General features: G+C 40.0%; 1 protein-coding gene across 1 annotated transcript in view; it reads right to left on the reverse strand.

The window, feature by feature from the left end:
- Positions 1 to 12,441, reverse strand: part of COL1A2 (collagen type I alpha 2 chain) — a 29,112-nt gene extending 16,671 nt beyond the window's left edge. Inside the window, exons 1-12 of the mRNA XM_069729386.1 lie at positions 12,229 to 12,441; positions 8,607 to 8,642; positions 6,706 to 6,798; positions 6,561 to 6,614; positions 6,208 to 6,252; positions 3,106 to 3,159; positions 2,964 to 3,017; positions 2,816 to 2,869; positions 2,319 to 2,372; positions 1,575 to 1,628; positions 869 to 913; positions 254 to 307 (exon numbers count right to left, since the gene is read on the reverse strand). Of these exons, the coding sequence (XP_069585487.1) occupies positions 254 to 307; positions 869 to 913; positions 1,575 to 1,628; positions 2,319 to 2,372; positions 2,816 to 2,869; positions 2,964 to 3,017; positions 3,106 to 3,159; positions 6,208 to 6,252; positions 6,561 to 6,614; positions 6,706 to 6,798; positions 8,607 to 8,642; positions 12,229 to 12,315 (684 nt within the window). The 5' untranslated portion in view covers positions 12,316 to 12,441. The remainder of the gene's footprint in view (positions 1 to 253; positions 308 to 868; positions 914 to 1,574; positions 1,629 to 2,318; positions 2,373 to 2,815; positions 2,870 to 2,963; positions 3,018 to 3,105; positions 3,160 to 6,207; positions 6,253 to 6,560; positions 6,615 to 6,705; positions 6,799 to 8,606; positions 8,643 to 12,228) is intronic.
- Positions 12,442 to 26,267: the final 13,826 nt, after the last annotated feature.

Consider the following 26,267-nt stretch of genomic DNA (forward strand, 5'->3'; position numbering starts at 1 on the left):
AACTTTAAGGGAAGGAGGCAAGGCAGGGATCAGGGGGAGGAGCAAACACTCCCTTGGGCCGCCAAATGTCGATATACCTGTGACATAAAGTTGTAAAATCTGGTCTTGAAATTGAATGCTTTTATAGAAGATAATAATAATAATATGACTTATACTAATATTTTACAATATTTCTCTATCATCTTGTGTTATTAATATCTACGATTTAAGATGATTATTTCAGTGATCGCTGACTAGGTATTAATTTACTTACAGCAGGGCCGGAGGCTCCGATACGACCTCTCTCACCAGGGAGACCGCGAGAACCCTTTAATATGACACAGAAAAAAAAAATCCACATTATTATATAAAATGTGATCTAATATGCAAACAAAGTAAAATGCAAAGAAAAAAACGATATAGAATTATCATATTATTATACATGATATAATTAGACATTACTAGGTTATTGGTATATTACTAAGTATAACCAAAACGGTTACATAATTAAAATAAGTAGTAAAAAATATAGACTAAATATAAAAAACGTAATAATATTATAACAATGTAGCAAGAACCTAAAATAATACTAAAATGTAATACAATCAATATAGTAATGAGAAAAAATATTATAAAATAATAATGGTCAAGAAAATAGCTTCATAATGCAGTATCTCAATAAAATATAATAATCAATATAGTGATATAAAAATATGAATTTAAATGAAACAAAAATAGTGAAAAATTGCATTATAATACAGTAAATGAATGAAATATAATAATAGCAAATAATTGTAATAATAATAGCAAATAGTAACAGAAAATAATAATAATATAAAAATAATAATAATAGCAAAAACTATGTGAAAGTAAAAAATGTAATACTTACAGCCTGACCTGGGGATCCATTTTCACCATTAGCACCATTCTCACCCTATAGGGAAAAGTAAATGTAAACATAAAATGTAATAACCAGGGCTGATGTGACTTTAGTGTAGTCGTAGTCAGGTCCCTCCCCCATACTATCTGTTCCTGTGACATCACTTCCTGCCTTCCTGGAGTGACAGCTGCTTCTTAAAGCACCTTAGGGAACATTTTTATTAAAATCAATCTGTTTTCATCCAAATACAGAGCTGAACTGCAATACCAAAGTGATTAGAGTTAAGCTGCTATACCAGACCCAACCTGTTAAAATGGGTGGCACTTAATGCAGACATTATTTTGGTATTTGTAATCCTGTACAATTATATCAATTAGGTTATACAGCTCCTCACACAATGTCATTCAAGACTGCAGCCTAACCAGATTAACTATGGGTAACTATGTATTTTGTAAATGTCGAAATGTCATTTAACGATAATTCCACCTTTAATGAATAACACCCCTGTTATATAATTGTTTACACCCCTTTTCTTTACCTTTTTAATGCGGCATGTCACGTTTACTAGTTTACATCTCGATTCTAAAATTTTTTTGTTTTTCTACTTCACATGTCATAAAATATACTCTTCCCGCTAAATATATAACTTCATATTTGGGTAGAGATGGCTATTAAATGAACGGCCGGGCGTCTTGTTGATCATGAGAATAGATACCTTGTTACCAGAGGCACCAGAAACTCCCTTCTGTCCATCGCTGCCAGTGTGTCCCTGAAATAAATCGAAAAGGGTCAATTTATCTGTCTGTAAAGCCAAAAACATCTCACCCAATTAATTGCTGGATTGTAGCCCTGTATACCGAGCATGGAAGAGGTTATGGCGAGGGCAAATCGGGCAACGTCCCGTGGTCAATACAATTTGGGCAGCACAAAAAGTTTATCCTGATCTCAGCTTGTGATCACGACCGGCCAACAAGCGATCCCACCAAACCCCCAATACATAAGCCCAAAATTGTGCCAAATTACTGCCAATCACTTCTGCTGATGGCTATTCCCTGTGAAAATAAGAGGGTGTAAAAATTCAACACGGCCTCGCTTCTCTCCCAAGACCCTTGGTAAGAACAGGGAGGTCCCATCATAAACATTATATGGTCAACATTAATGGATTTGGTCGACCTAAGTCTAATATCTATGGAAGACCTCGGTGCTAACTACACCAGCACCAACGTGGCCAACATCATAGGTCAGTGATATCATATAGTACAACGTATCAGAAAAGTGATATCAAAATATATCACCACCATCATTACAGGACTTTTTTTTCCACTCTTCCAAAAAATGTGGATGAGGCACCCCCCCATCCAAACTTTTGACCATAGTGCTCCACCATCATGCATTATAATGGAAGTGAGATCAGTCATGTAGACTTGTGTGGCCACCATAAAATAAGAATGATACTTACTCTAATGCCTTTGAATCCAGGGAGACCAGGAGTTCCAGGAAAGCCACGGACACCCTAAAAGATTATAATGGGCACATTATAGGATATACAAACTGAGATCTACATGAGCATGTGGCACAAATCTTGTTTCAATCACCTAGACATTTTATTTTAAGCTTAGCGTTTTCATGAATATCTGGATCGGAGGGTTGAATCTAATGAGCACTTTCAGGGCTCGGAGAAGCTCAACCATTTTTCCCATACTGGCTTAATTCAGAAGTACAAATGGACTATTTAATGGTTCACACCATGTATGATGGGTGGATACATGGTGAGTTCCACAAAGCCAACTCTCATGGCCAAGATAGTTATGGATGAATATTACTCCCCTAAAACTTTGCAAGTCAATCTGAAATTTCAGTTTTGGTTGAGGATACCCTTCAGGAAGCCCTTGATCCAGTAAATCATAAGGCTAAATATCTAGCAGAAGACGAAATCACTAACACATGATCTCATACCTGAGGACCGACTATGCCTCTCTCGCCAGGTCTTCCAGATTTGCCAGCGTGACCCTAAAAGTGCCAAGCAAAGTATGGTTTTAGTCAACACAAGTAAATAGTAATATATAATAACTTGGCATCTCACAGCTTCGGTCTTAGTACATACATCTTCACCGGGTTTTCCAGGGGGGCCACTGGGGCCTCTGGAGCCTAAGGGACCCTAAAAATACAAAAAATGATGTGATGTTAATGGGAGCATTCTTTACTAACTACATAATGTGAAAATGTCATTATTAAGAGGAACTTACAGTCTGACCGGGTTCACCAGGCTCTCCTGCCAGTCCTTGGAAACCTTGAGATCCCTACAGAAGTACCAAAAGGATGAGAAAGGGCATGAATAACAGATAACGGCATCTCTCCTGTCCTGCAAGCCACTAGTAAAAAAAATCCCCTGCATAGCAAGTATAGATTGGCCCTTACGTTCCTTCTTTAAGAACTGTTATCCCTTAACCCAAAGGCTCATCACTCACCCCATGATTACCATGTAGTTGTCTACTATATGTACCCTACATTACTTGATCCTCATACAACAGCTTCATCGCCGTTGTCTCAGACATACAGGATCCTGATTAGTAAGTTTTATCACCTATTTCTCAAACTTCTGTCTTTAATTTCTCTTCTTCCTGATGTATAGCACCCCTATCTAAGAGCTCCATCAATCTCATGTACAGCTTAACTACTCTATACAAAATGTAGACAACCCTTACCCCCGGAGTTTTACTAACCACATCCAAAAGTTTCATTACCCTTGCTGTACAGATTTTTTTTTACTTTATCCAATGGCTGCATTACCCTTGGTCATTGTCCTTGGTTATCAACCTTACTATCTGAACCAAAAGCCACAGTTCAACACACCTAACTTTATCCAAATAGCACACAATACTTACCCCAGATCTTTAATAGCTTTATCCAAAATTTCTATCACCCTTACTCCAGAGCTTTAATCCCCTTATCCAAAATTTCTATCACCCTTAGGGTACCGTCACACAGTGGCATTTTGATCGCTACGACGGCACGATCCGTGACGTTCCAGCGATATACTTACGATCTCGCTGTGTCTGACACTCTACTGCGATCAGGGACCCCGCTGAGAATCGTACGTCATAGCAGATCGTTTGAAACTTTCTTTCGTCGTCTAGTGTCCCGCTGTGGCGGCATGATCGCATGGTGTAACAAAGGTGTGCACAATATTGTATACGATGTGCGCATAGTAACCAATGGCTTCTACATCGCACATACGTCGTGAAGTTATCGCTCCAGCGTCGCGCATTGCGAAGTGTGACCGCAGTCTACGACGCTGGAGCGATATTGGAGCGATGCTGGAACGTTACGGATCGTGCCGTCGTAGCGACCAAAGTGCCACTGTGAGACGGTACCTTTACTCCAGAGCTTTAATCCCCTTATCCAAAATTTCTATCACCCTTAATCCAGAGCTTTAATCCCCTTATCCAAAATTTCAATCACCCTTACTCCAGAGCTTTAATCCCCTTATCCAAAATTTCTATCACCCTTACTCCAGAGCTTTAATCCCCTTATCCAAAATTTCTATCACCCTTACTCCAGAGCTTTAATCCCCTTATACAAAATTTCTATCACCCTGACTCCAGATCTTTAATCCCCTTATCCAAAATTTCTATTACCCTTACTCCAGATCTTTAATCCCCTTATTCATAATTTCTATCACCCTTACTCCAGAGCTTTAATACCTTTATGCAAAATTTCTATCACCCTGACTCCAGATCTTTAATCCCCTTATTCATAATTTCTATCACCCTTACTCCAGAGCTTTAATACCCTTATGCAAAATTTCTATCACCCTGACTCCAGATCTTTGATCCCCTTATCCAAAATTTCTATCACCCTTACTTCAGGGCTTTAATCCCCTTATCCAAAATATCTATCACCCTTACTCCAGAGCTTTAATACCTTTATCCAAAATTTCTATCACCCTTACTCCAGAGCTTTAATACCTTTATCCAAAATTTCTATCACCCTTACTCCAGAGCTTTAATCCCCTTATCCAAAATTTCTCTCAGCCTTACTTCAGAGCTTTAATACCTTTATGCAAAATTTCTATTACCCTTACTCCATAGCTTTAATCCTTTTATCCAAAATTTCTATCACCCTTACTCCAGAGCTTTAATCTCCTTATCCACAGTTTCTATCACCCTTACTCCAGAACTTTAATCCCCTAACCTTATCGAAGAATAGCATCACCCTTAGGCCCGAACTTTGCTACCCTTATCGAGACGTTGCATCACCATTACTGTAGAGTATTTTCACCCTTTTCTCTAGAGTTTTACTACCCTTATCGAAAAAGTACATCACCTTTATGCATGAGCTTTACAATTCTATACAAAAGCTATAGTACAACACACTTACCTAATAGTGCTACTAACCTAATAAAAAACTACATCACCCCTTCCCCAGAGCTTTTTGCCCTTATCCAGACACTGTGCCACCCTTATCCCGGAATTTTGCTACCCTTTTCCAAAAGTTGAAGACACAAAAGAGAATAGTAAAACCAAAAACACTCAGTTTGAAAAAATGTTGCAGTAATCCGCAAGTGCTAGTAAAAAATGTAAAAAACAGGGTATTTGGTTGATACGTTTTTTGCAAAAAATGTATACTAAGCTGCTCTACCAAACTTCACGGTATACCCCCATAGTTTGTAAGCTTGCGAGCAGGGCCCTCACTCCTCCTGGTATCTGTTTTGAACTGTATTTCTGTTATGCTGTAATGTCTATTGTCTGTACAAGTCCCCTCTATAATTTGTAAAGCGCTGCGGAATATGTTGGCGCTATATAAATAAAATTATTATTATTATTATTATTATTACCCTTATCAGAGCAGTCCTAACTAATGTATGTTCCTGTTTCCCTTTTCCAAAAGTTGCATCGCCTTCACTTTTGAGCTTTTTGATCTTTATCCAACGGTTGCATTACCCTTACCCCAAGGCTTTTCTACCTCCTTCAACAGCTAAATCACCACCAACCACAGAGCTTTATTACCCTGTTCAAAGCTTAACCTCAAAGCTTCATTACCCTTGCCTCAGAGATCCACCTCCATAGTCTCCATCACTCTTACTGCAGAGATTTTCTACTCTTTTACCATAAGGCTTCTTCGCCTTTCTCCCTATCCAATATTTACATCACTATTAGTTTACATCTTCATCTTCCCTCATCCCCGTTATTGAAGTTATCTCCTATTGTTCCAGCACTGCAATATTCCTGATCATAAAGATACATCATCATATTGTGAGTGTCCCATTATTTTTCATACCAAACCTACCATAGTCATTATTATCAAAAGATTAACAGAAATGGTCCATTAGATAGTGAAATACTTACAGGTGATCCGCTGGGTCCTGGAGGGCCTCTTGGTCCCATGATACCCTACAAGAAAAAATAAAATGTGATTTGCTATTAGCAACCCTTTAGAAATATCTGATCTATTTTTTTTTTTAGCATTTATAGTTCTCCGAGCTATCCATATGTCTAGCTATGAGCTCAATCAAGGCAACCGCAAGGGTGTAGCACCGACCATCCTGAAGGCTTCCACGCTAAATTGATAGTGTCATATGCCCATCTTCATCCGCCTTGAATGAGCATCAGGTTAGGGTATCACCAGCTACATCTATATGGCCAGATAATACCCAGAACTGGCCTTACAAGCACTATTGTGCAATGTGGATGGTTCTCACCTGTGGGCCGGGATCACCGCCAGCTTTGGAAGGGTCAAATTGAGCTGCAAAATTCTACAAGAGAGGAAAACACCATTTCTGTCAAAATTTTCAATTTTTCATTTTTACAATTCTTTTTTTTTTGTCTATAAGCTTAATGTCTTACTCCGCCAAGTCCAGGGGGTCCGGGAGGGCCTGGGGGCCCGGGTAAGCCTGGGAGTCCATCATCGCCATCTCTGCCTGGTGTTCCTGGGAGGCCCTGGAAAAAAAAACAATGTGGGAATCTTACTACTAAGTTTTGCTAATCTGTACCCAAACACAACAATCTCACATATTTCTCAGCTTTTTTTCTTTTACGCTCAAAACTTAATCAGATAAGTAATAAGACCAAAATGTTACACCAAAAGCTGTCCCATTCAGCCATGGGCAAGGGGAATTGTGTTGATAAGCACTGGCCAATCTGTTAGGCCAACAGATGACCTAGACCTACACAATAAATCAACCATCAATTGTTTATGTTTGCATTCGGTCTAATTGGCTGTGTGGGCCTATAAGGTAGGGCTAATTATACCCAGCATTGACAATACATGACCTTTGTAAGGCACTTGCCTTGTCAACTTGGTTTTCAAGCCTGGATCTTAGAGAACGTTCAACATGGAGGTCTGGTATCTACACACGTCCTTATGGTCCACATAGACTCACAATAAGGCAGTCTCAAGCTGGAGACTAACACTGACTCATAGAGTTTAATACAAAGTTTAGGCATTCCCTATGTCAACCTTGTCCTAAGCCTGCATCTTAGGGGACATTCTTCATGAACGTCTGGTGTCTGCACACATCTACATATGGACAATATGGAAGTCTACAAATATAGCTTGGCTACAGTTTTAAGACTTGTGAATAGGCCATGAGGTCCATACAGAGCAGTCCCAAGTTACAGACCAAACCTGACCCAGACATTACAGTACAAAGTTTAGACATTCACTGTGTTAACCTTGTACTAAAGCCTGGAACTTGGAGGATGTTCTTCATTGACGTCTGCTGTCTACAGACACGTCTATATGGACTATATGAAAGTCTACACAAGTTGCTGACCTATGTGTATAGACCACCATATAGTCGTTATAAAGCAGCCCAAACCTGAAGACTAAAGTTGACCCATAGAGTTGATTGTAAAGTTTAGACATTCCCCATGTCAACCTTGTCCTAGAGCCTGGATCTTGGAGGACATTCTCCATGTAGGTCTGGTGTCCAAATGGACTATATAGAATGATTAGTATAGTACAGTCTTGACCTGGAGGCTAAAGTTGACCCAGGGGCTATAGTACAGAGTTTAGGCAATCTAAATGAATGAAGGCAACTACATTTACAATCCATAAAGCTCAATTCAACTGTTAACATAGAAAACAGAGAAAATAGATCGTCAATATACCTTCCCACTTATACAGCTATATGGAAAGTTTATCTTAGTGGTCTGTAATCATTTGTTCTCCAGATGCTAGAAAACTAGAACTCCCTTCATGTGGAGCATTCTTGGAGTTGTAGTTACCCATCTGGTAGATAATTATTTTATCGCATTATTACAGTAGGTATTAATTCACATTTGTTTGTGTAATATTTGTTAGTAAAATACATGGAAAAAACTTACAAGTACTACTGACAAACACACTAACTGGGTAAAAAAAAAGTCCCAAAAAATAACTGTAACTTATTTCATATTTTCCTTATGCCATATTGTGGCTATTACCGTATTTTGTCTTTAAAAAAAAGAGACAAAATGCAACAAAAAACACAAATTTTCGCTAAAAATGCAATGAGACTTCATAAGAGTTTCTAAAAAAATTTTTACAAAAATTACCTGAGCATTAAAATATAAAGAAAAGAAAGAAACAATTCGGAAGAAGTTGATTCTATAATTTTTTTTTTTAAATGTTGAATGTTTTCATTTAAACTGATTTTTTTTACTTTATTGAATAATGTAAATATTGAATATTAAATAGTAAATATTTACTATCACGACCTCAATCACTGGAAGGTTAAGAATCCTTCAGTGGTTTTGCTCCATACCTGCTCTCCTCTTGGGCCTCTATCTCCTCTGGAGCCCTGCAGATAAGAACAGGCGTGAACATGACGTCACATTGAGGAATCGCAACCGTCCGCAGCAGCAAAAGACCAGAGGGAGCTGAACGATGCCATCTGCAGCCATTACAGGGTTCAATATTGCTCTCTTTTAGGGCTGAATGTCTGAGGTCAGACCTACAACACTCAAAGCCATTATCACAGCGCTCCATATAAATATATACATGATTTTCTGTAACCTAGCAGTGGATCAGATGCAGCAGAGCTGAGCTGCTTGTCAAGCATTTTGCAGAGCTGAGTTGATAATCAGTAGAGCTCCTTGTAGTGTTCTACCTGTCGATTTGCATAGGACTGCAATACAGCTGCAAAGAGTTACATCACTATAAAAGTTAAACCCAGCTCCGCCGCATACAATCTCCACTCTGCTGCATCACGTATATCATTTACATTGTATCCGAAGTGTCAATCAAAGCAAAAGCATCTACTTCATTTCTTGTAATCCCCAAACAGCCTCTTGCCCTATAATATTACCAAGGGCTGCCTTGACCTGTCCGCACCTGTCACCCGAGGCACCACATTCCACAAAATCCAGACTGGCTGAATCTAAGCTTATATATATATATATATATATATATATATATATATATATATAGCAGAGCTGTATTTGTTATTTAATATTTTGCGCTATATTATCCTAACGTAGCAGGTACCACCTGAAGTCCTATGGAAGTGTATTATGATAAGATAATGCAGTCCTATGTAAAATCTACTGATCACAATACGTTTTTGGCAAAATGACAAACTCAGCTCTGTTACATCAGTATCCATCGATCCTGCAATGCAAGTATCACAAGACATAGAAAAGTCCTTACCCTTTGAACTTAGAAACAATAGAAAAGGTAAAAACAACAAAAAAATAGTAAAAAAAAAAAAAATGCCCCCTCAAAAGCAAAACAGAAATACTAGTGAAAATTTTTGCAACCGCCACCAATACATTCCAGGCCCACAGATGCTTTCTGTTAGTTTTATGACTCTCCCTTATGACAAATCACTTGATCCCATGGTAACTAACTACAGGATACAAGCAATGAATCCAATGGATTTCCAACAACTGTAAAATGCTTCCAAGGTTAAAAAAAAAAAGATTCCAAAAAATTGCAAATTTGTATCCGCACCTGAGCTCATCCATAGTAAAAGTGCAGGGTCCAATGGAAAAAAAACAAAAATCCATCGGAATGTTATTAGCTCAAATCCCAAAATTCTACATCGGAGTTATAGGGACTGTGCCATGTTGCCCCCTATATGAGTGAGCCCCCAGGTAAAGCCAACCCACCCAAGAGATCTGGGTGGGCTCATTCTGGCCAACACGTCGGTCATCCATAAACTACCCAACTCCGGGCTCGCGGATCGCGGATAACCCTTCCCCATTGGTCTAATCTAAGCAAATACACAAGTGCACGTGGGAAATAGAATCGGAACAGTAGAATTTACTGACCTGATCTGTGCGGGAGACGTGGAAAAAAAAGGGAAAGGAAAAAATAAAATAAAATTACCATTTAAGTAAACTTTATTTTAAAACCTAAAAGCAATAAAGGAATGATCAAACTAAATGGAAACGGGATTTTAATAATAAAATACATATTAATAATACGTGCAATAGAATACATACTAATAATAAAAAAAATGAATAATATTAATGATACGTAAAATAACAATAATATTAATAAATAAATATGGTGATGACTATGACAAGTATAATAAAACAATAAAAGTCCTAGTGAGCTATAATATTGCCATTGTAAAATGCTAAAATGTAGATAATAATGTAGAAAAATATAATATAATTGTGATAATATTGCTATCAAAATATATACTAATATAATAGTCAAAACATGATTATCAGATTGTCAGGGAAGTGATTCAAGTTTAAATTAATAATAATAATAATAATAATAATAATAATAATAATTACATTATAAACTAATTTGACAATGTCTTGGATATAACTAAATATTATATTTATAGGAGTCTAACATCTATTTTAGAACTACATAGCCCAGCATGGCACACACTGTCAGGGGTGGTTCCTCCTCATCAGTAGAGTTTCAGGCCCTTTCTGGGGTGCTGCATCTGTCAGGTGAAGGGCAGAGCAGCTACAATTTGGGGTCTTATCACCTATAGGAGCCTTTTGTTTGTTTGCTCTCAGGACAAATCACATGGGGGGAAATTAATTCTGCAAATTCCCCTACACAATAAAATATGTTGTGACTCTTTGTGGTCTGTATATATGGGCACTGCAGACTCAATTAATGTCTAATCTACTTGGAATAGGGGGCAATGAACCAATTAAACCCCTGCAACTTAGGCTGCACATATAGATGTAGTAAAGCTTAATTTGTATCTAAACACTCGTGCATTTTCATAGTGATCTAGTTACTTGCAAATGTATGTAAAACCATAACAATTAAAATAAATTGTGCCATTTTTTTTAAATAAAGCAAAGAGTGCTGTGCTATTGCAAAATAACCACTAGAGGGCGCAGGTATTCTCAGCTCTATGGCCCCAGTGCATTCCTAAGGGAACCAGTCTGTACTTGGAGATGCCTGGAAGCAGCTGTGGGAAAACTCAGAGATCATGTGCATTAACTCTTCACCTGCCTAGCGCTGTTTGAGCAATGCAAGGCTATAGCCTATACATGTCACGTCGCACTACAGGTTCCAGCAGAGCTGTCCGTTGCACATAGGATGTACTGCAAGAACCCTTGAAAAACTGATTTGTGCTGCGTCGATCCTTCAATATTAAGCCGTTTTCACACGTTCAGTATTTGGTCAGTATTTTACATCAGTATTGATAAGCCAGTATCAGGGGAGGAAAAGTATCCTAGAAACACGTCACCGCTTCTGTATTATCGCCCACCCTTGATTTTGGCTGACAACTACTGATGTAAAATACTGACCAAACACTGAACGTGGCCTTATAGTGCGCCTTGCCTATTGGTGACATGCCGCCGGATGACCCATTGGGTACAATGGCACATGCCGGAATGATATTTTGGTGTAAATTATAGAGTAATCTATAAGGTTAGCACTCAGGTTTGCCCCGAAATAGCAGTCAGGGAATTTTCCTGGGTGATGTAATGTCTGTTTTATGTAACATTGCTGTTACATGGCGACAAAGCCTGAAAAGGATTAATGGAGAAGAAATCAGCTATGCGCATTACACAGCTTGGCCACTAGATGGCGCAGACGTGCAGGCTTAGCCGCCGGCAGACAATGCAGCACAACGCCCAGGATTCCAGATGTGCAAAGTACCAAAAACTTTTGTTCTATCCATCCCTGAACTCCTACATGAATAATATGAAGCCGGGCGGAATTATATCTCCTTTTATTCCCCTTTTCGAATGCCTTAAGTATATCGCACGCCGTGACGATCCCTTTAAGCACATTCTTGGATCTTTGCCTTAGCTGAAGACATGACACATCTGTTGCAGAGCACAATGCTGGTCACAACCTTCACTGTTAAGGAAACGTTCCTAAAAGTTACAACAAAGTAAAGAATCCGGCTAAAAACTATGCACCAGCACTATCTGCAGCCCTGAGAAGAGGAATACTGGAGGATGGCACTTACTTTGACATGTTACTAGGTATAGGGTCACTGCAAGCAGCAACAAAGTCCGTAAATCCACAAAGCTGAGCATGGCTAGTGGCGGCCAGTCATGCAGACTCCTTGTGAGAAGGTGGCACTGCTCAGATCCTCTGGGTTGCTGGCATGCAGTGTTGTTGAGTTACTCCAAGCTGTGCAGAAAGCTGCCTTGATGCTAAGATAATGATGCCTGGTCCTCCCCATATATACGGCAGGAGGTTCCCTGGGCTGAGAGTCATCAGGAGCCTGCAGGCCAATGAGCGGGGGGATGAGCCTCCACATCTCCAGCCTCCACCACCACTGCTGGCAACAAAGGAGAGCTGCTGGTGACGAAGGCAATTCTCTTCTTAAATTACTTCCATTCTTTTGAGGACGTGGACGGTTTAAAAAGATTTCAACTTTTTTTTTTTTTTTTACTTGAAATTGCAGGTTGTGTCTTCTTTAGCGGAACCATGGAGGAGATGGCGAGGTCTCCTGGTGGCATCAGGTGGAAAGTTCTCCCCTACTAAAGTTCTCCCCTACTGATCGCTAAAAAGGGATCTTATGCCCTGATAGAACTGCAGGATGGATCCCTGGTGGCATCAGGTGGAAAGTTCTCACCTACTGATCGCAACAAGGGATCTTATGCCCTGATAGAACTGCAGGATGGATCCCTGGTGGCATCAGGTGGAAAGTTCTCACCTACTGATCGCAACAAGGGATCTTATGCCCTGATAGAACTGCAGGATGGATCCCTGGTGGCATCAGGTGGAAAGTTCTCACCTACTGATCGCAACAAGGGATCTTATGCCCTGATAGAGCTGCAGGATGGATCCCTGGTGGCATCAGGTGGAAAGTTCTCACCTACTGATCGCAACAAGGGATCTTATGCCCTGATAGAACTGCAGGATGGATCCCTGGTGGCATCAGGTGGAAAGTTCTCACCTACTGATCGCAACAAGGGATCTTATGCCCTGATAGAACTGCAGGATGGATCCCTGGTGGCATCAGGTGGAAAGTTCTCACCTACTGATCGCAACAAGGGATCTTATGCCCTGATAGAACTGCAGGATGGATCCCTGGTGGCATCAGGTGGAAAGTTCTCACCTACTGATCGCAACAAGGGATCTTATGCCCTGATAGAACTGCAGGATGGATCCCTGGTGGCATCAGGTGGAAAGTTCTCACCTACTGATCGCAACAAGGGATCTTATGCCCTGATAGAGCTGCAGGATGGATCCCTGGTGGCATCAGGTGGAAAGTTCTCACCTACTGATCGCAACAAGGGATCTTATGCCCTGATAGAACTGCAGGATGGATCCCTGGTGGCATCAGGTGGAAAGTTCTCACCTACTGATCGCAACAAGGGATCTTATGCCCTGATAGAACTGCAGGATGGATCCCTGGTGGCATCAGGTGGAAAGTTCTCCCCTACTGATCGCAACAAGGGATCTTATGCCCTGATAGAACTGCAGGATGGATCCCTGGTGGCATCAGGTGGAAAGTTCTCACCTACTGATCGCAACAAGGGATCTTATGCCCTGATAGAGCTGCAGGATGGGTCCCTGGTGGCATCAGGTGGAAAGTTCTCACCTACTGATCGCAACAAGGGATCTTATGCCCTGATAGAACTGCAGGATGGATCCCTGGTGGCATCAGGTGGCAAGTTCTCGCCTACTGATCACTACAAGGGATCTTATGCCTCCATAGAACTGCAGGATGGATCCCTGGTGGCATCAGGTAGAAAGTTCTCACCTACGGATCGCTACAAGGGATCTTATGCCCTGATAGAGCTGCAGGATGGATCCCTGGTGGCATCAGGTGGAAAGTTCTCACCAACTCATCACTACAAGGGATCTTATGCCCTGATAGAGCTGCAGGATGGATCCCTGGTGGCATCAGGTGGAAAGTTCTCGCCTACTGATCACTGCAACAGATCTCATGTCCTGCTAGCACTGAAAGTTGAGTCTTTTCCAGGGATGGATGATCATGGATCCATGGTGGCATCTGACAGTAGCAGGAGTGGACACTGACAGAAGAAGGCCCCTATGCAAAACCAGTATATGGCCCTTTCTAGTCCAATAATTGTGGCAGAAGATGCTTTTGAGGTAGAAGTGGGCCTCTTACCTCTTGTACCTCTGTGCGGCTGCACCAATGATATGTTCACCTCAGGATAGAAGGTCCTTATTTGAGGGATCATTAAATGGGCACAAGCACCACAGAAAAGATGGCTTAGGGTAGAGGCGCAATGATAACTAGGATAGTACATGGTCCTTATCTGGTCACCTAATGATCGCTACCAGAGGCAGCTAATGTCTTCTCCATCAATGGGGGAATGGAGATTTTGGCGGCATCATGTACAAGGTCATTATCTGGTCACCAATTTAAAAAGCAAAGTTTGTGTCTTTTCTTTCACTGAAGAGATAATTTCTGGTGAGGTCAAGTAGAGGGTCTTTATCTGGTCTGTAAGTGACCACTACAACATGGCAGATTTTGTCTTCACCCTCAGGTGTATGGATTTATGTCGGCATCAAGTAGAACTTAAGGTCAATATCTGGTCATCAACGTAAAGAGCAAAGGTTCTATCTGTACCTGATGCCACCAGGACCCATCTCTTCAGTGAAGGTCGAGGGTCTGTACAACTACTAGGCTACAGACTGCGTCTTATTTCACCACCGAGAAAGGGGCATAAGCCAGAGGTTCCTTAACTGATCGGTATAAGGTGTAGGCTGTGTCTTATCTCACCACAGAGAGCGTGGCATAATGTATGGCTTTATGGTAACTACTTAGGTACAAGCTATGTATTATCCACCACTATGAGGATGGGATTATGTAGAGGGTCCTTATCTGGTCGTCTTCTGATCACTGCAAGGGTCCCTAAGTGATCAGTACAGGATGGCAACCTTTGTCTTCACCACAATCTAGAATTTAGATTTTTCGTGGCATCAATATATGGTCACCTACTGGTCACTATAAGGTTCTTTATGGGATCTCCACAAGGGTAGAGTTGCGTCTTCACCACTGAGAAGATGGCATAGTGGGAACTTATCTACAAGAGTCTCTAAGGAGTCACTAATCATGAAAGGACAAATCTGGGGGGTATCAAGTGGAAAGTCCTTAGTTAGTCACCTACGAAATGCTGCAAGTGTGTTTAAGGTGTCTAAGGGTACAAGAGGAGTCCCAACCTCTAGGAATACGGCATATGGTAGAGGGTGCTTATCTTGTCACCTTTTGACAACTACAAGGGATCATTAAAAGAGTATATTTTGCATCTTCTGATCCACCGAGGAGATGGGTTCCTGGTGGTATCACAAGAAGGTCCTTATCTGGTCACCTGATGACCACTTGAAGGGTCACTAAGTGATCAGTAAAAGGGGGCAACAGGGTCTTCTCTATCATCTCTGAGATGGGTTCATCAGTGATACTTACTAATGACCACTACAATGGTTAAAGCTTTTGTCTTCTCCCCCACTACAGGGATGGACCCTTGGTGGCATCAGGTAGGTCATCATCTAGTCAGTAATGGATCATAAGGGATCAGTTCTCGAATACAGACTGTCCTCTCCACCACAGAAGGAATGGGATTCCTGGTGGCATCAATTATCTGGATCCCAACAAGGGTGTTTATAGGGGATACTACAGGGGTACAGGCTTTGTCTTCTCCACTGAGGAGGTCAAGACCTGGTGGTATTGGGTGGAGATCCTCACGTAATCACTGTTCTGATGCCCCCATTACGGCTATGCCACTTCTTTACCCATATATTCTGAATCTGCTGAAGATATTCATCTTTTCTTTGTTGGACATGTTGGGTGTTGTAGTCCCACATCTAAAAACGATGACGCGGGCGTGTTTCTTTAAGGACTGTAGGAAGGAGTGGAGTTACATTCTTTTGGGTTGGAGAAGTTTCTGCTTTATTTTATGACTCCATAAGACTTCAGGACCAGCCCCGATGATGGGGGGGATGAGCAGAGCCCGAACTTGGCTGCTGAGACAAAGTTTTCCAGCTTGATGATGTGTTAGATTGTTTAACCATTTATTGTCCTGTGGGGGCAGGGTCTGTGCTCTGCTAGAACCTCTCCTTCCTACACAACTGATATGAAACATGTGTCTTGTTGTGTTAAAGATACAGGTTGCAGGGTCCCATCCCCCAACTAGGTCAGATTTTCCAGACTTCAACCAGTTTCTAATGAGACTTCATGACGGTATATGGAGAATCAGAAAATATACAGTATATACGCAAACGATGCTTAGCTACCCTTCATGGAGCCAAAGGGTCAGTGGTTGTTGTAGAACTACTAGTACCAGCATGTACTGTCATGCAAAGACCTTGGTATGACTGCAAATCCCAACTCAGGGGGACTACAAATCCCAGCTTAACTTACCAAAGGTTAAATGCATACCCACTTGTACCATTGATATAGCTCTGCGAACATCAGGGGGACAACAGATCCCAGCACAACTTCCCAAAGGTTGACTCCATAACTACTTGTAGCATCAATAGAGCTCTGTGAACATCAGAGGGACTACAGATCCCAGGATAACTTACCAAATGTTGAATCTGTATCCATTTGTAGCATCAATATAGCTCTGCGAAAATCAGGGGGACTACAAATCACAGCACAACTTCCCAAAGGTTGACTCTACACCCACTTGTTCCATATATCTAGCTGTGAGAACCCCTGGGAGGACTACAAATCCCAGCATATGCTGAAACACAAAGTATATACAGTATGCCCTGTTATTTCAGTTCTACGAGAGAGTAAAGAACACATGACTTTCCAAAGTCTGTGGCACTACTATTCCCAGCAAATGCTCCCAGGCAAAGGCTGCCTGGATACTCACCTACTTGCAGAATCACTCTTTGCTCAGGCTCGTTCACACTGGCGAGAGAATCGGATGTTATATGCCATGATCCTCAGCTCAAACTCTGCTGCTGCTGCTGCATCACAGGTGTGGAGAAGATGGAGATTTTAATTTCTCCATCTTCTCCATTGTGTGAGTCGGCGTCTATCGGATGACATCCGAGTGCAGTCTGACGTTTTGCATGCACCCATACACTTGTATGGGCTTGCGCCATCTGATATACGCTGCCAATCAAAGCAACATTAGCGGACCCTAAGGCTGTGTGTGTGCGCAGACAATTTATTTTAGAAAGTTTTGGAGCAGCAACTTTCCGAATCCTCCGCAAAAACTAGAAACTCCTCTAAAGTTCGGACTTTCTGCTCAGTTCTTGCACCAAAACTCTGCAAAAACAGACCCCCTAAGGCTACATGGAAAGTTTGGCTTTCTGGTATCTGTCACTAACGGGTAATGATTTTACTCATTTGTAGGACTACAAGTCTCAGCATTTGCCTGATTTCAGGCTGTCCACCTCCGGTGTAGTGAACGGTTATGATTGCACCTGTGGTTCGGCGCCAACTCTGCTGTAGAGTCACACATTGAACTTGCTGCATCTCAAGATTGTCTCCTTTAATGTGACAGCGAGGGGAGGACTGAGGACTGTGAAGATGGAAGATCAGGACTCTCCCTGCAGCGACAAAGCATCTCCTCTGTCACCCACATTCCTGTCCAGACAGCCTGGCCTGCAGGAACACGTCCCCGGCCTCCCCTGGAGCATCCCGGCTCCTAGGACATGGCCGCTGCCTGGATATGGCTCCTCGCTACTTGCTGAGCTTTGCACAAATATCTTCTCTGACTCTTAGCACGTAGGAAATGAAGAAAGATTAATGTAATAAAAAATTATCACCAGCCACCAGGCGTGAAATTCACAGCAAATGGGCTATGTGCCTGGATACAGAAGACGCCAGATGACCCCAACCTCAAAACAAATTGTTGATTTTTCTTTAGGATTTCACTATTTTTTCCTTCCACCTGTCAATTTTTTTCCACCTGTGGCACTCACAAATTACACCATGCCAAATATAACATGTGTATAATTTGGCTATTTTGAACAAATTGTATTGTTTTGTTTTTTAAATTTGTGACACTGGGAGAAAACCGGGTACTGCCGCTACCAAACAAAATTAGTATTACAGCATCTATAATACTGCCCCATATATTCAAGAATATAGCTACTATAATGCTGCTCCGATGAACAGGAATATAACTACTATAATACTGCTCCTATGTACAAGAATATAACTACTATAATACTGCCCCTATGTACAAGAATATAGCTACTATAATACTGCCCCCTATGTACAAGAATATAACTACTATAATACTGCCCCCTATGTATAAGAATATAACTACTATAATACTGCCCCTATGTACAAGAATAGAACTATTATAAAACTGCTCCTATATACAAGAATATAACTACTATAATACTGCCCCTATGTACAAGAATATAACTACTATAATACTGCTCATATGCACAAGAATATAACTACTATAATACTGCCCCTATGTACAAGAATATAACTACTATAATACTGCTCCTATGTACAGGAATATAACTACTATAATACTGCCCCTATGTACAAGAATATAACTACTATAATACTGCCCCTATGTACAAGAATATAGCTACTATAATACTGCCCCCTATGTACAAGAATATAACTACTATAATACTGCCCCCTATGTATAAGAATATAACTACTATAATACTGCCCCTATGTACAAGAATATAACTACTATAATACTGCTCATATGCACAAGAATATAACTACTATAATACTGCCCCTATGTACAAGAATATAACTACTATAATACTGCTCCTATGTACAGGAATATAATTACTATAATACTGCCTCCTATGTACAAGAATATAACTACTATAATACTGCTCCTATGCACAAGAATATAACTACTATAATACTGCCTCCTATGTACAAGAATATAACTACCATAATACTGCTCCTATGTACAAGAATATAACTACTATAATACTGCCCCCTATGTACAAGAATATAACAACTATAATACTGCCCCTATGTACAAGAACATAACTACTATAATACTGCTCCTATGTGCAAGGATATAACTAATATAATACTGCTCCTATGTACAAAAATATATCTACTATAATACTGCCCCCTATGTACAAGAATATAACAACTATAATACTGCTCCTATATACAAGAATATAACTACTATAATACTGCCCCTATGTACAAGAATATAACTACTATAATACTGCCCTCTATGAACAAGAATTTAACTGCTATAATACTGCCCCTATGTACAAGATTATAACTACTATAATACTGCTCCTATATACAAGAATATAACTACTATAATAATGTCCCTATGTACAAGAATATAACTGCTATAAGGCTGCCCCCTATGTACAAGAATATAACTACTATAATACTGCTCCTATGTACAAGAATATAACTACTATAGTACTGCTCCTATGTACAAGAATATAACTACTATAATACTGCCCCTGTGTACAAGAATATAACTAATATAATACTGCTCCTATGTACAAGAATATAACTATTATAATACTGCTCCTATGTACAAGAATATAACTACTATAATACTGCCTCCTATGTGCAAGAATGTAACTACTATAATACTGCTCCTATATACAAGAATATAACTACTATAATGCTGCCCCTATGTACAAGAATGTAACTACTATAATACTGCTCCTATGTACAAGAATATAACTACTATAATACTGCTCCTATGTACAAGAATATAACTACTATAATACTGCTCCTATGTACAAGAATATAACTACTATAGTACTGCTCCTAGGTACAAGAATATAACTACTATAATACTGCCCCTATGTACAAGAATATAACTAATATAATACTGCTCCTATGTAGAAGAATATAACTACTATAATGCTGCTCCTATGTACAAGAATATAACTACTATAATACTGCCTCCTATGTGCAAGAATGTAACTACTATAATACTGCTCCTATGTACAAGAATATAACTACTAAAGTACTGCTCCTACGTACAAGAATATAGCTACTATAATACTGCCCCTATGTACAAGAAAATAACTACTATAATACTGCTCCTATATACAAGAATATAACTTCAATAATACTGCCCCCATGAACAAGAATTTAACTGCTATAATACTGCCCCCTATGTACAAGATTATAACTACTATAATACTGCTCCTATATACAAGAATATAACTACTATAATGACGTCCCTATGTACAAGAATATAACTACTATAATGCTGCCCCCTATGTACAAGATTATAACTACTATAATACTGCTCCTATATACAAGAATATAACTACTATAATAACGTCCCTATGTACAAGAATATAACTGCTATAATGCTGCCCCCTATGTACAAGAATATGACTACTATAATACTGCCTCCTATGTACAAGAATATAACTACTATAATACTGCTCCTATGTACAAGAATACAACTACTATAATACTGCCCTTATGTACAAGAATATAACTAATATAATACTGCTCCTATGTACAAGAATATAACTATTATAATACTGTTCCTATGTACAAGAATATAACTACTATAATACTGCCTCCTATGTGCAAAAATATAACTACTATAATGCTGCCCCTATGTACAAGAATGTAACTACTATAATACTGCTCCTATGTACAAGAATATAACTACTATAATACTGCTCCTATGTGCAAGAATATAACTAATATAATACTGCTCCTATGTAGAAGAATATAACTACTATAATGCTGCTCCTATGTACAAGAATATAACTACTATAATACTGCCTCCTATGTGCAAGAATGTAACTACTATAATACTGCTCCTATGTACAAGAATATAACTACTATAGTACTGCTCCTATGCACAAAAATATAACTACTATAATACTGCTCCTATGTACAAGAATATAACTACTATAATACTGCTCCTATGTGCAAGAATATAACTAATATAATACTGCTCCTATGTAGAAGAATATAACTACTATAATGCTGCTCCTATGTACAAGAATATAACTACTATAATACTGCCTCCTATGTGCAAGAATGTAACTACTATAATACTGCTCCTATGTGCAAGAATGTAACTACTATAATACTGCTCCTATGTACAAGAATATAACTACTATAGTACTGCTCCTATGTACAAAAATATAACTACTATAATACTGCCCCTGTGTACAAGAATGTAACTACTATAATACTGCTCCTATGTACAAGAATATAACTACTATAATACTGCTCGTACAAGAATATAACTACTATAATACTGCTCCTATGTACAAAAATATAACTACTATAATACTGCCCCTATGTACAAGAATATAACTACTGTAATACTGCTCCTATGTACAAGAATATAACTACTATAATACTGCCCCCTATGTACAAGAATATAACTACTATAATACTGCTCGTACAAGAATATAACTACTATAATACTGCTCCTATGTACAAGAATATAACTACTATAATACTGCCCCTATGTACAAGAATATAACTACTATAATACTGCCTCCTATGTACAAGAATATAACTACTATAATACTGCTCCTATGTACAAGAATATAACTACTATAATACTGCTCCTATGTACAAGAATATAACTACTATAATACTGCTCCTATATACAAGAATATAACTACTATAATACTGCTCCTATGTACAAGAATATAACTACTATAATACTGCCCCTATATGCAAGAATATAACTACTATAATACTGCCTCCTATGTACAAGAATATAACTACTATAATACTGCTCCTATGTACAAGAATATAACTACTATAATACTGCTCCTATGTACAAGAATATAACTACTATCATACTGCCCCTATGACTGAAAAAACTGAAATGTAGAAATGTTTGCAAATTTATTAAAAAGAGAAACTGAAATATCCCATGGTCATAAGTCTTCAGACCCTTTGCTCAGTGTTGAGTAGAAGCCCCCTTTTGAGCTAGTACAGCCATGAGTCTTCTTGGGAATGATGCAACAAGTTTTTCACCCCTGGATTTGGGATCCTCTGCTATTCTTCCTTGCAGATCCTCTCCAGTTCTGCCAGGTTGGATGGTGAACGTTGGTGGACGCCATTTTCAGGTCTCTTCAGAGATGCTCAATTGGGTTTAGGTCAGGGCTCTGGCTGGGCGGTCAAGAATGGTCACAGAGTTGTTCTGAAGCCACTCCTTTGTTATTTTAGCTGTGTGCTTAGGGTCATTGTCTTGTTGGAAGGTGAACCTTTGGCCAAGTCTGAGGTCCAGAGCACTCTGGAAGAGGTTTTCATCCAGGATATCTCTGCACTTGGCCGCATTCACATTTCCTTCAATGACAACCAGTCATCCTGTCCCTGCAGCTGAAAAACACCCCCATAGCATAATGCAGCCACCACCATGTTTCACTGTTGTGATTGTATTGGGCAGGTGATGAGCAGTGGCTGGTTTTCTCCCCACATACCACTTAGAATTATCACCAAAAAGGTCTATCATCGTCTCATCAGACCAGAGAATCTTATTTCTCATAGTCTGGGAGTCCTTCATGTGTTTTTTAGCAAACTCTATGCGGCTTTCATATGTCTTGCACTGAGGAGAGGCTTCCGTCAGGCCACTCTGCCATAAAGGCCTGACTGGTGGAGGGCTGCAGTGATAGTTGACTTTGTGGAACTTTCTTCCATCTCCCTACTGCATCTCTGGAGCTCAGTCACAGTGATCTTGGGGTTCTTCTTTACCTCTCTCGCCAAGGCTCTTCTCCCACGATTGCTCAGTTTGGTTGGATGGCCAGGTCTAGGAAGACTTCTGGTGGTCCCAAACTTCTTCCATTTAAGGATTATGAAGGCCACTGTGCTCTTAGGAACCTCGAGTACTGCAGAAATTCTGTTGTAACCTCGGCCAGAACTGTGCCTTGCCACAATTCTGTCTCTGAGCTCCTTGGCCAGTTCCTTTGGCCTCATGATTCTCATTTGGTCTGACATGCACTGTGAGCTGTGAGGTCTTATATAGACAGGTGTGCGCCTTTCCAAATCAAGTCCTATCAGTTTAATTACACACAGCTGGACTCCAATGAAAGAGTAGAACCATCTCAAGGACGATCACAAGGAAATGGACAGCATGAGACTTAAATATGAGTGTCTGAGGAAAGGGTCTGAATACTTATGAGCATGTGATATTTCAGTTTGTCTTTTTTAATAAGTTTAGTAAAATTTCTACATTTCTGTTTTTTTTCAGTAAATATGGGGTGCAGAGTGCACTTTAATGAGAAAAAATGATTTTTTTTAATTTACCAAATGGCTGTAATGAAACAAAGAATTTTAAATCTAAAGGGGTCTGAATACTTTCTGTACCCACTGTATTATATACAGAGCTCCTGGGTACAATATCACCAGTGATCACTGTATTACCTGTACACTAACACTATATACAGAGCTCCTGTGTATAATGTCACTGGTGACCACTGTATTACCTGTAAACTATACACTATATACCGAAAAAGCATATACAAAAGATGCGTATCTCGAACAAATCTTTATTAGAATAGAAAAAATTATTTCCTTAAAACATTAGAACATACATAATTTAAAATCTGGCAGCCAACAAAAATGCTCGGTATATGAGCCAAACAAATATACGTGGCACCACTACTGAGCAAACAGCATTACAAAAAGATGGTAATACCAACATCAATACATTGCTAAAACTAGCATAATTCTAGGTGGAAACCAGAAAGCAATACTTCAGATCACCAGTGAGAGACATCAAGCCATAGTGGCATACCCGGTTCCCACTACCCAGTAGTACTTATAATAGTGAAACAATATATACCAAAGTACTCACATAGATAAATAGATTCTTGCTGATGCTCAGGAGATGGTGCCACAGCCCCTACGCGCGTTTCGGCAGCGTGCCTTCGTCAGCGTGCCCCTGACGAAGGCACGCTGCCGAAACGCGTGTAGGGGCTGTGGCACCATCTCCTGAGCATCAGCAAGGATCTATTTACCTATGTGAGTACATTGGTATATATTGTTTCACTATTATAAGTACTACTGGGTAGTGGGAACCGCGTATGCCACTATGGCTTGATGTCTCTCACTGGTGATCTGAGGTATTGCTTTCTGCTTTCCACCTAGAATTATGCTAGTTTTAGCAATGTATTGATGTTGGTATTACCATCTTTTTGTAATGCTGTTTGCTCAGTAGTGGTGCCACGTATATTTGTTTGGCTCATATACCGAGCATTTTTGTTGGCTACCAGATTTTAAATTTTGTATTTTCTAATGTTTTAAGGAAATAATTTTTTTCCATTCTAATAAAGATTTGTTCGAGATACGCATCTTTTGTATATGCTTTTTCATACATGTAGCGTAGAACATGTGCTGACTATGTATTTATGTGGACGCTGTACTATTTTCTAGATTTTTTGAATATGCGTCCTTTAGATTAAGGTGTATCTGATAGGTTTCCTCAACTATATACCGAGCTCCTGTGTATAGTGTCTCTGGTGAACACTGTATTACCTGTACACTGACACTATATACAGCGCTCCTGTGTATAATGTCACTGGTGATCACTGTATTTACCTGTACACTAACACTGTATACAGAGCTCCTGTGTATAATGTCACTTGTGATCACTGTATTACCTGTACACTGACACTATATACAGAGCTCCTGTGTATAATGTCACTGGTGACCACTGTATTACCTGTACACTATACACTATATATAGAGCTCCTGTGTATAATGTCTCTGGTGATCACTGTATTACCTGTACACTGACACTATATACAGAGCTCCTGTTTATAATGTCCCTGGTGATCAGTATATTACCTGTACAATGACACTATATAAAGTACTCCTGTGTATAATGTTACTGGTGATCCCTGTGTTATCTGTACATTGACACTATATACAGAGCTCCTGTGTATATTGTCACTGGTTATCACTATATTACCTGTAAAATGACACTATATACAGAGCTCCTGTGTATAATGTCACCAGTGATCACTGTATTGTCTGTACACTTACAATATACACTGTATATTATATACAGAGCTCCTGGGTATAATTCCACTGGTGATCACTGTATTACCTCTACACGATATGGTATATACAGAGCTCCTGTGTAGAATGTCACCAATGATCACTGTATTACCTGGTGATCACTGTATTACCTGTTATGACCTGGTGGTCAGGACAATAATGGACCTGGTGGTTAAGAGCACACGGAAAGACCTGATAGTTACTGAAAATAAGGATGAGCTCTGGGACGTGGGAACTCTGCTGACCACAATCCCTAATCCTATCACACACACTAGAAATAGCCGTGGATTGCTCCTAACGCTCCCTATGCAACTCGGCACAGCCTAAGGAACTAGCTAGCCCTGAAGATAGAAAAATAAAGCCTACCTTGCCTCAGAGAAATTCCCCAAAGGAAAAGGCAGCCCCCCACATATAATGACTGTGAGTAAAGATGAAAATACAAACACAGAGATGAAATAGATTTAGCAAAGCGAGGCCCGACTTACTGAACAGACTGAGGATAGGAAAGGTTGCTTTGCGGTCAGCACAAAAACCTACAAAAAGACCACGCAGAGGGCGCAAAAAGACCCTCCGCACCGACTCACGGTGCGGAGGCGCTCCCTCTGTGTCCCAGAGCTTCCAGCAAGCAAGACAACAATAAAAATAACAAGCTGGACAGAAAAATAGCAAACCAAAGAAAAACAAGCAGGAACTTAGCTTCTGCTGGGAAGACAGGTCACAAGAGCGATCCAGGAGTGAACTAGACCAATACTGGAACATTGACAGGTGGCATGGGGCAAAGATCTAAGTGGAGTTAAATAGAGCAGCCAGCTAACGAATTAACCTCGTCACCTGTGGAAGGAAACTCAGAAACACCCACAGCCACCAGAGAAAGTCCATGGAGAGAACCAGCCGAAGTACCATTTATGACCACAGGAGGGAGCCCGACAACAGAATTCACAACAGTACCCCCCCCTTGATGAGGGGTCAACGAACCCTCACCAGAGCCCCCAGGCCGACCAGGATGAGCCAAATGAAAGGCACGAACCAGATCGGCAGCATGAACATCAGAGGCAAAAACCCAGGAATTATCTTCCTGACCATAACCCT

This window comes from Ranitomeya imitator, chromosome 6 (genome assembly GCF_032444005.1).
Source record: "Ranitomeya imitator isolate aRanImi1 chromosome 6, aRanImi1.pri, whole genome shotgun sequence".
Lineage (NCBI taxonomy): Eukaryota > Metazoa > Chordata > Amphibia > Anura > Dendrobatidae > Ranitomeya > Ranitomeya imitator.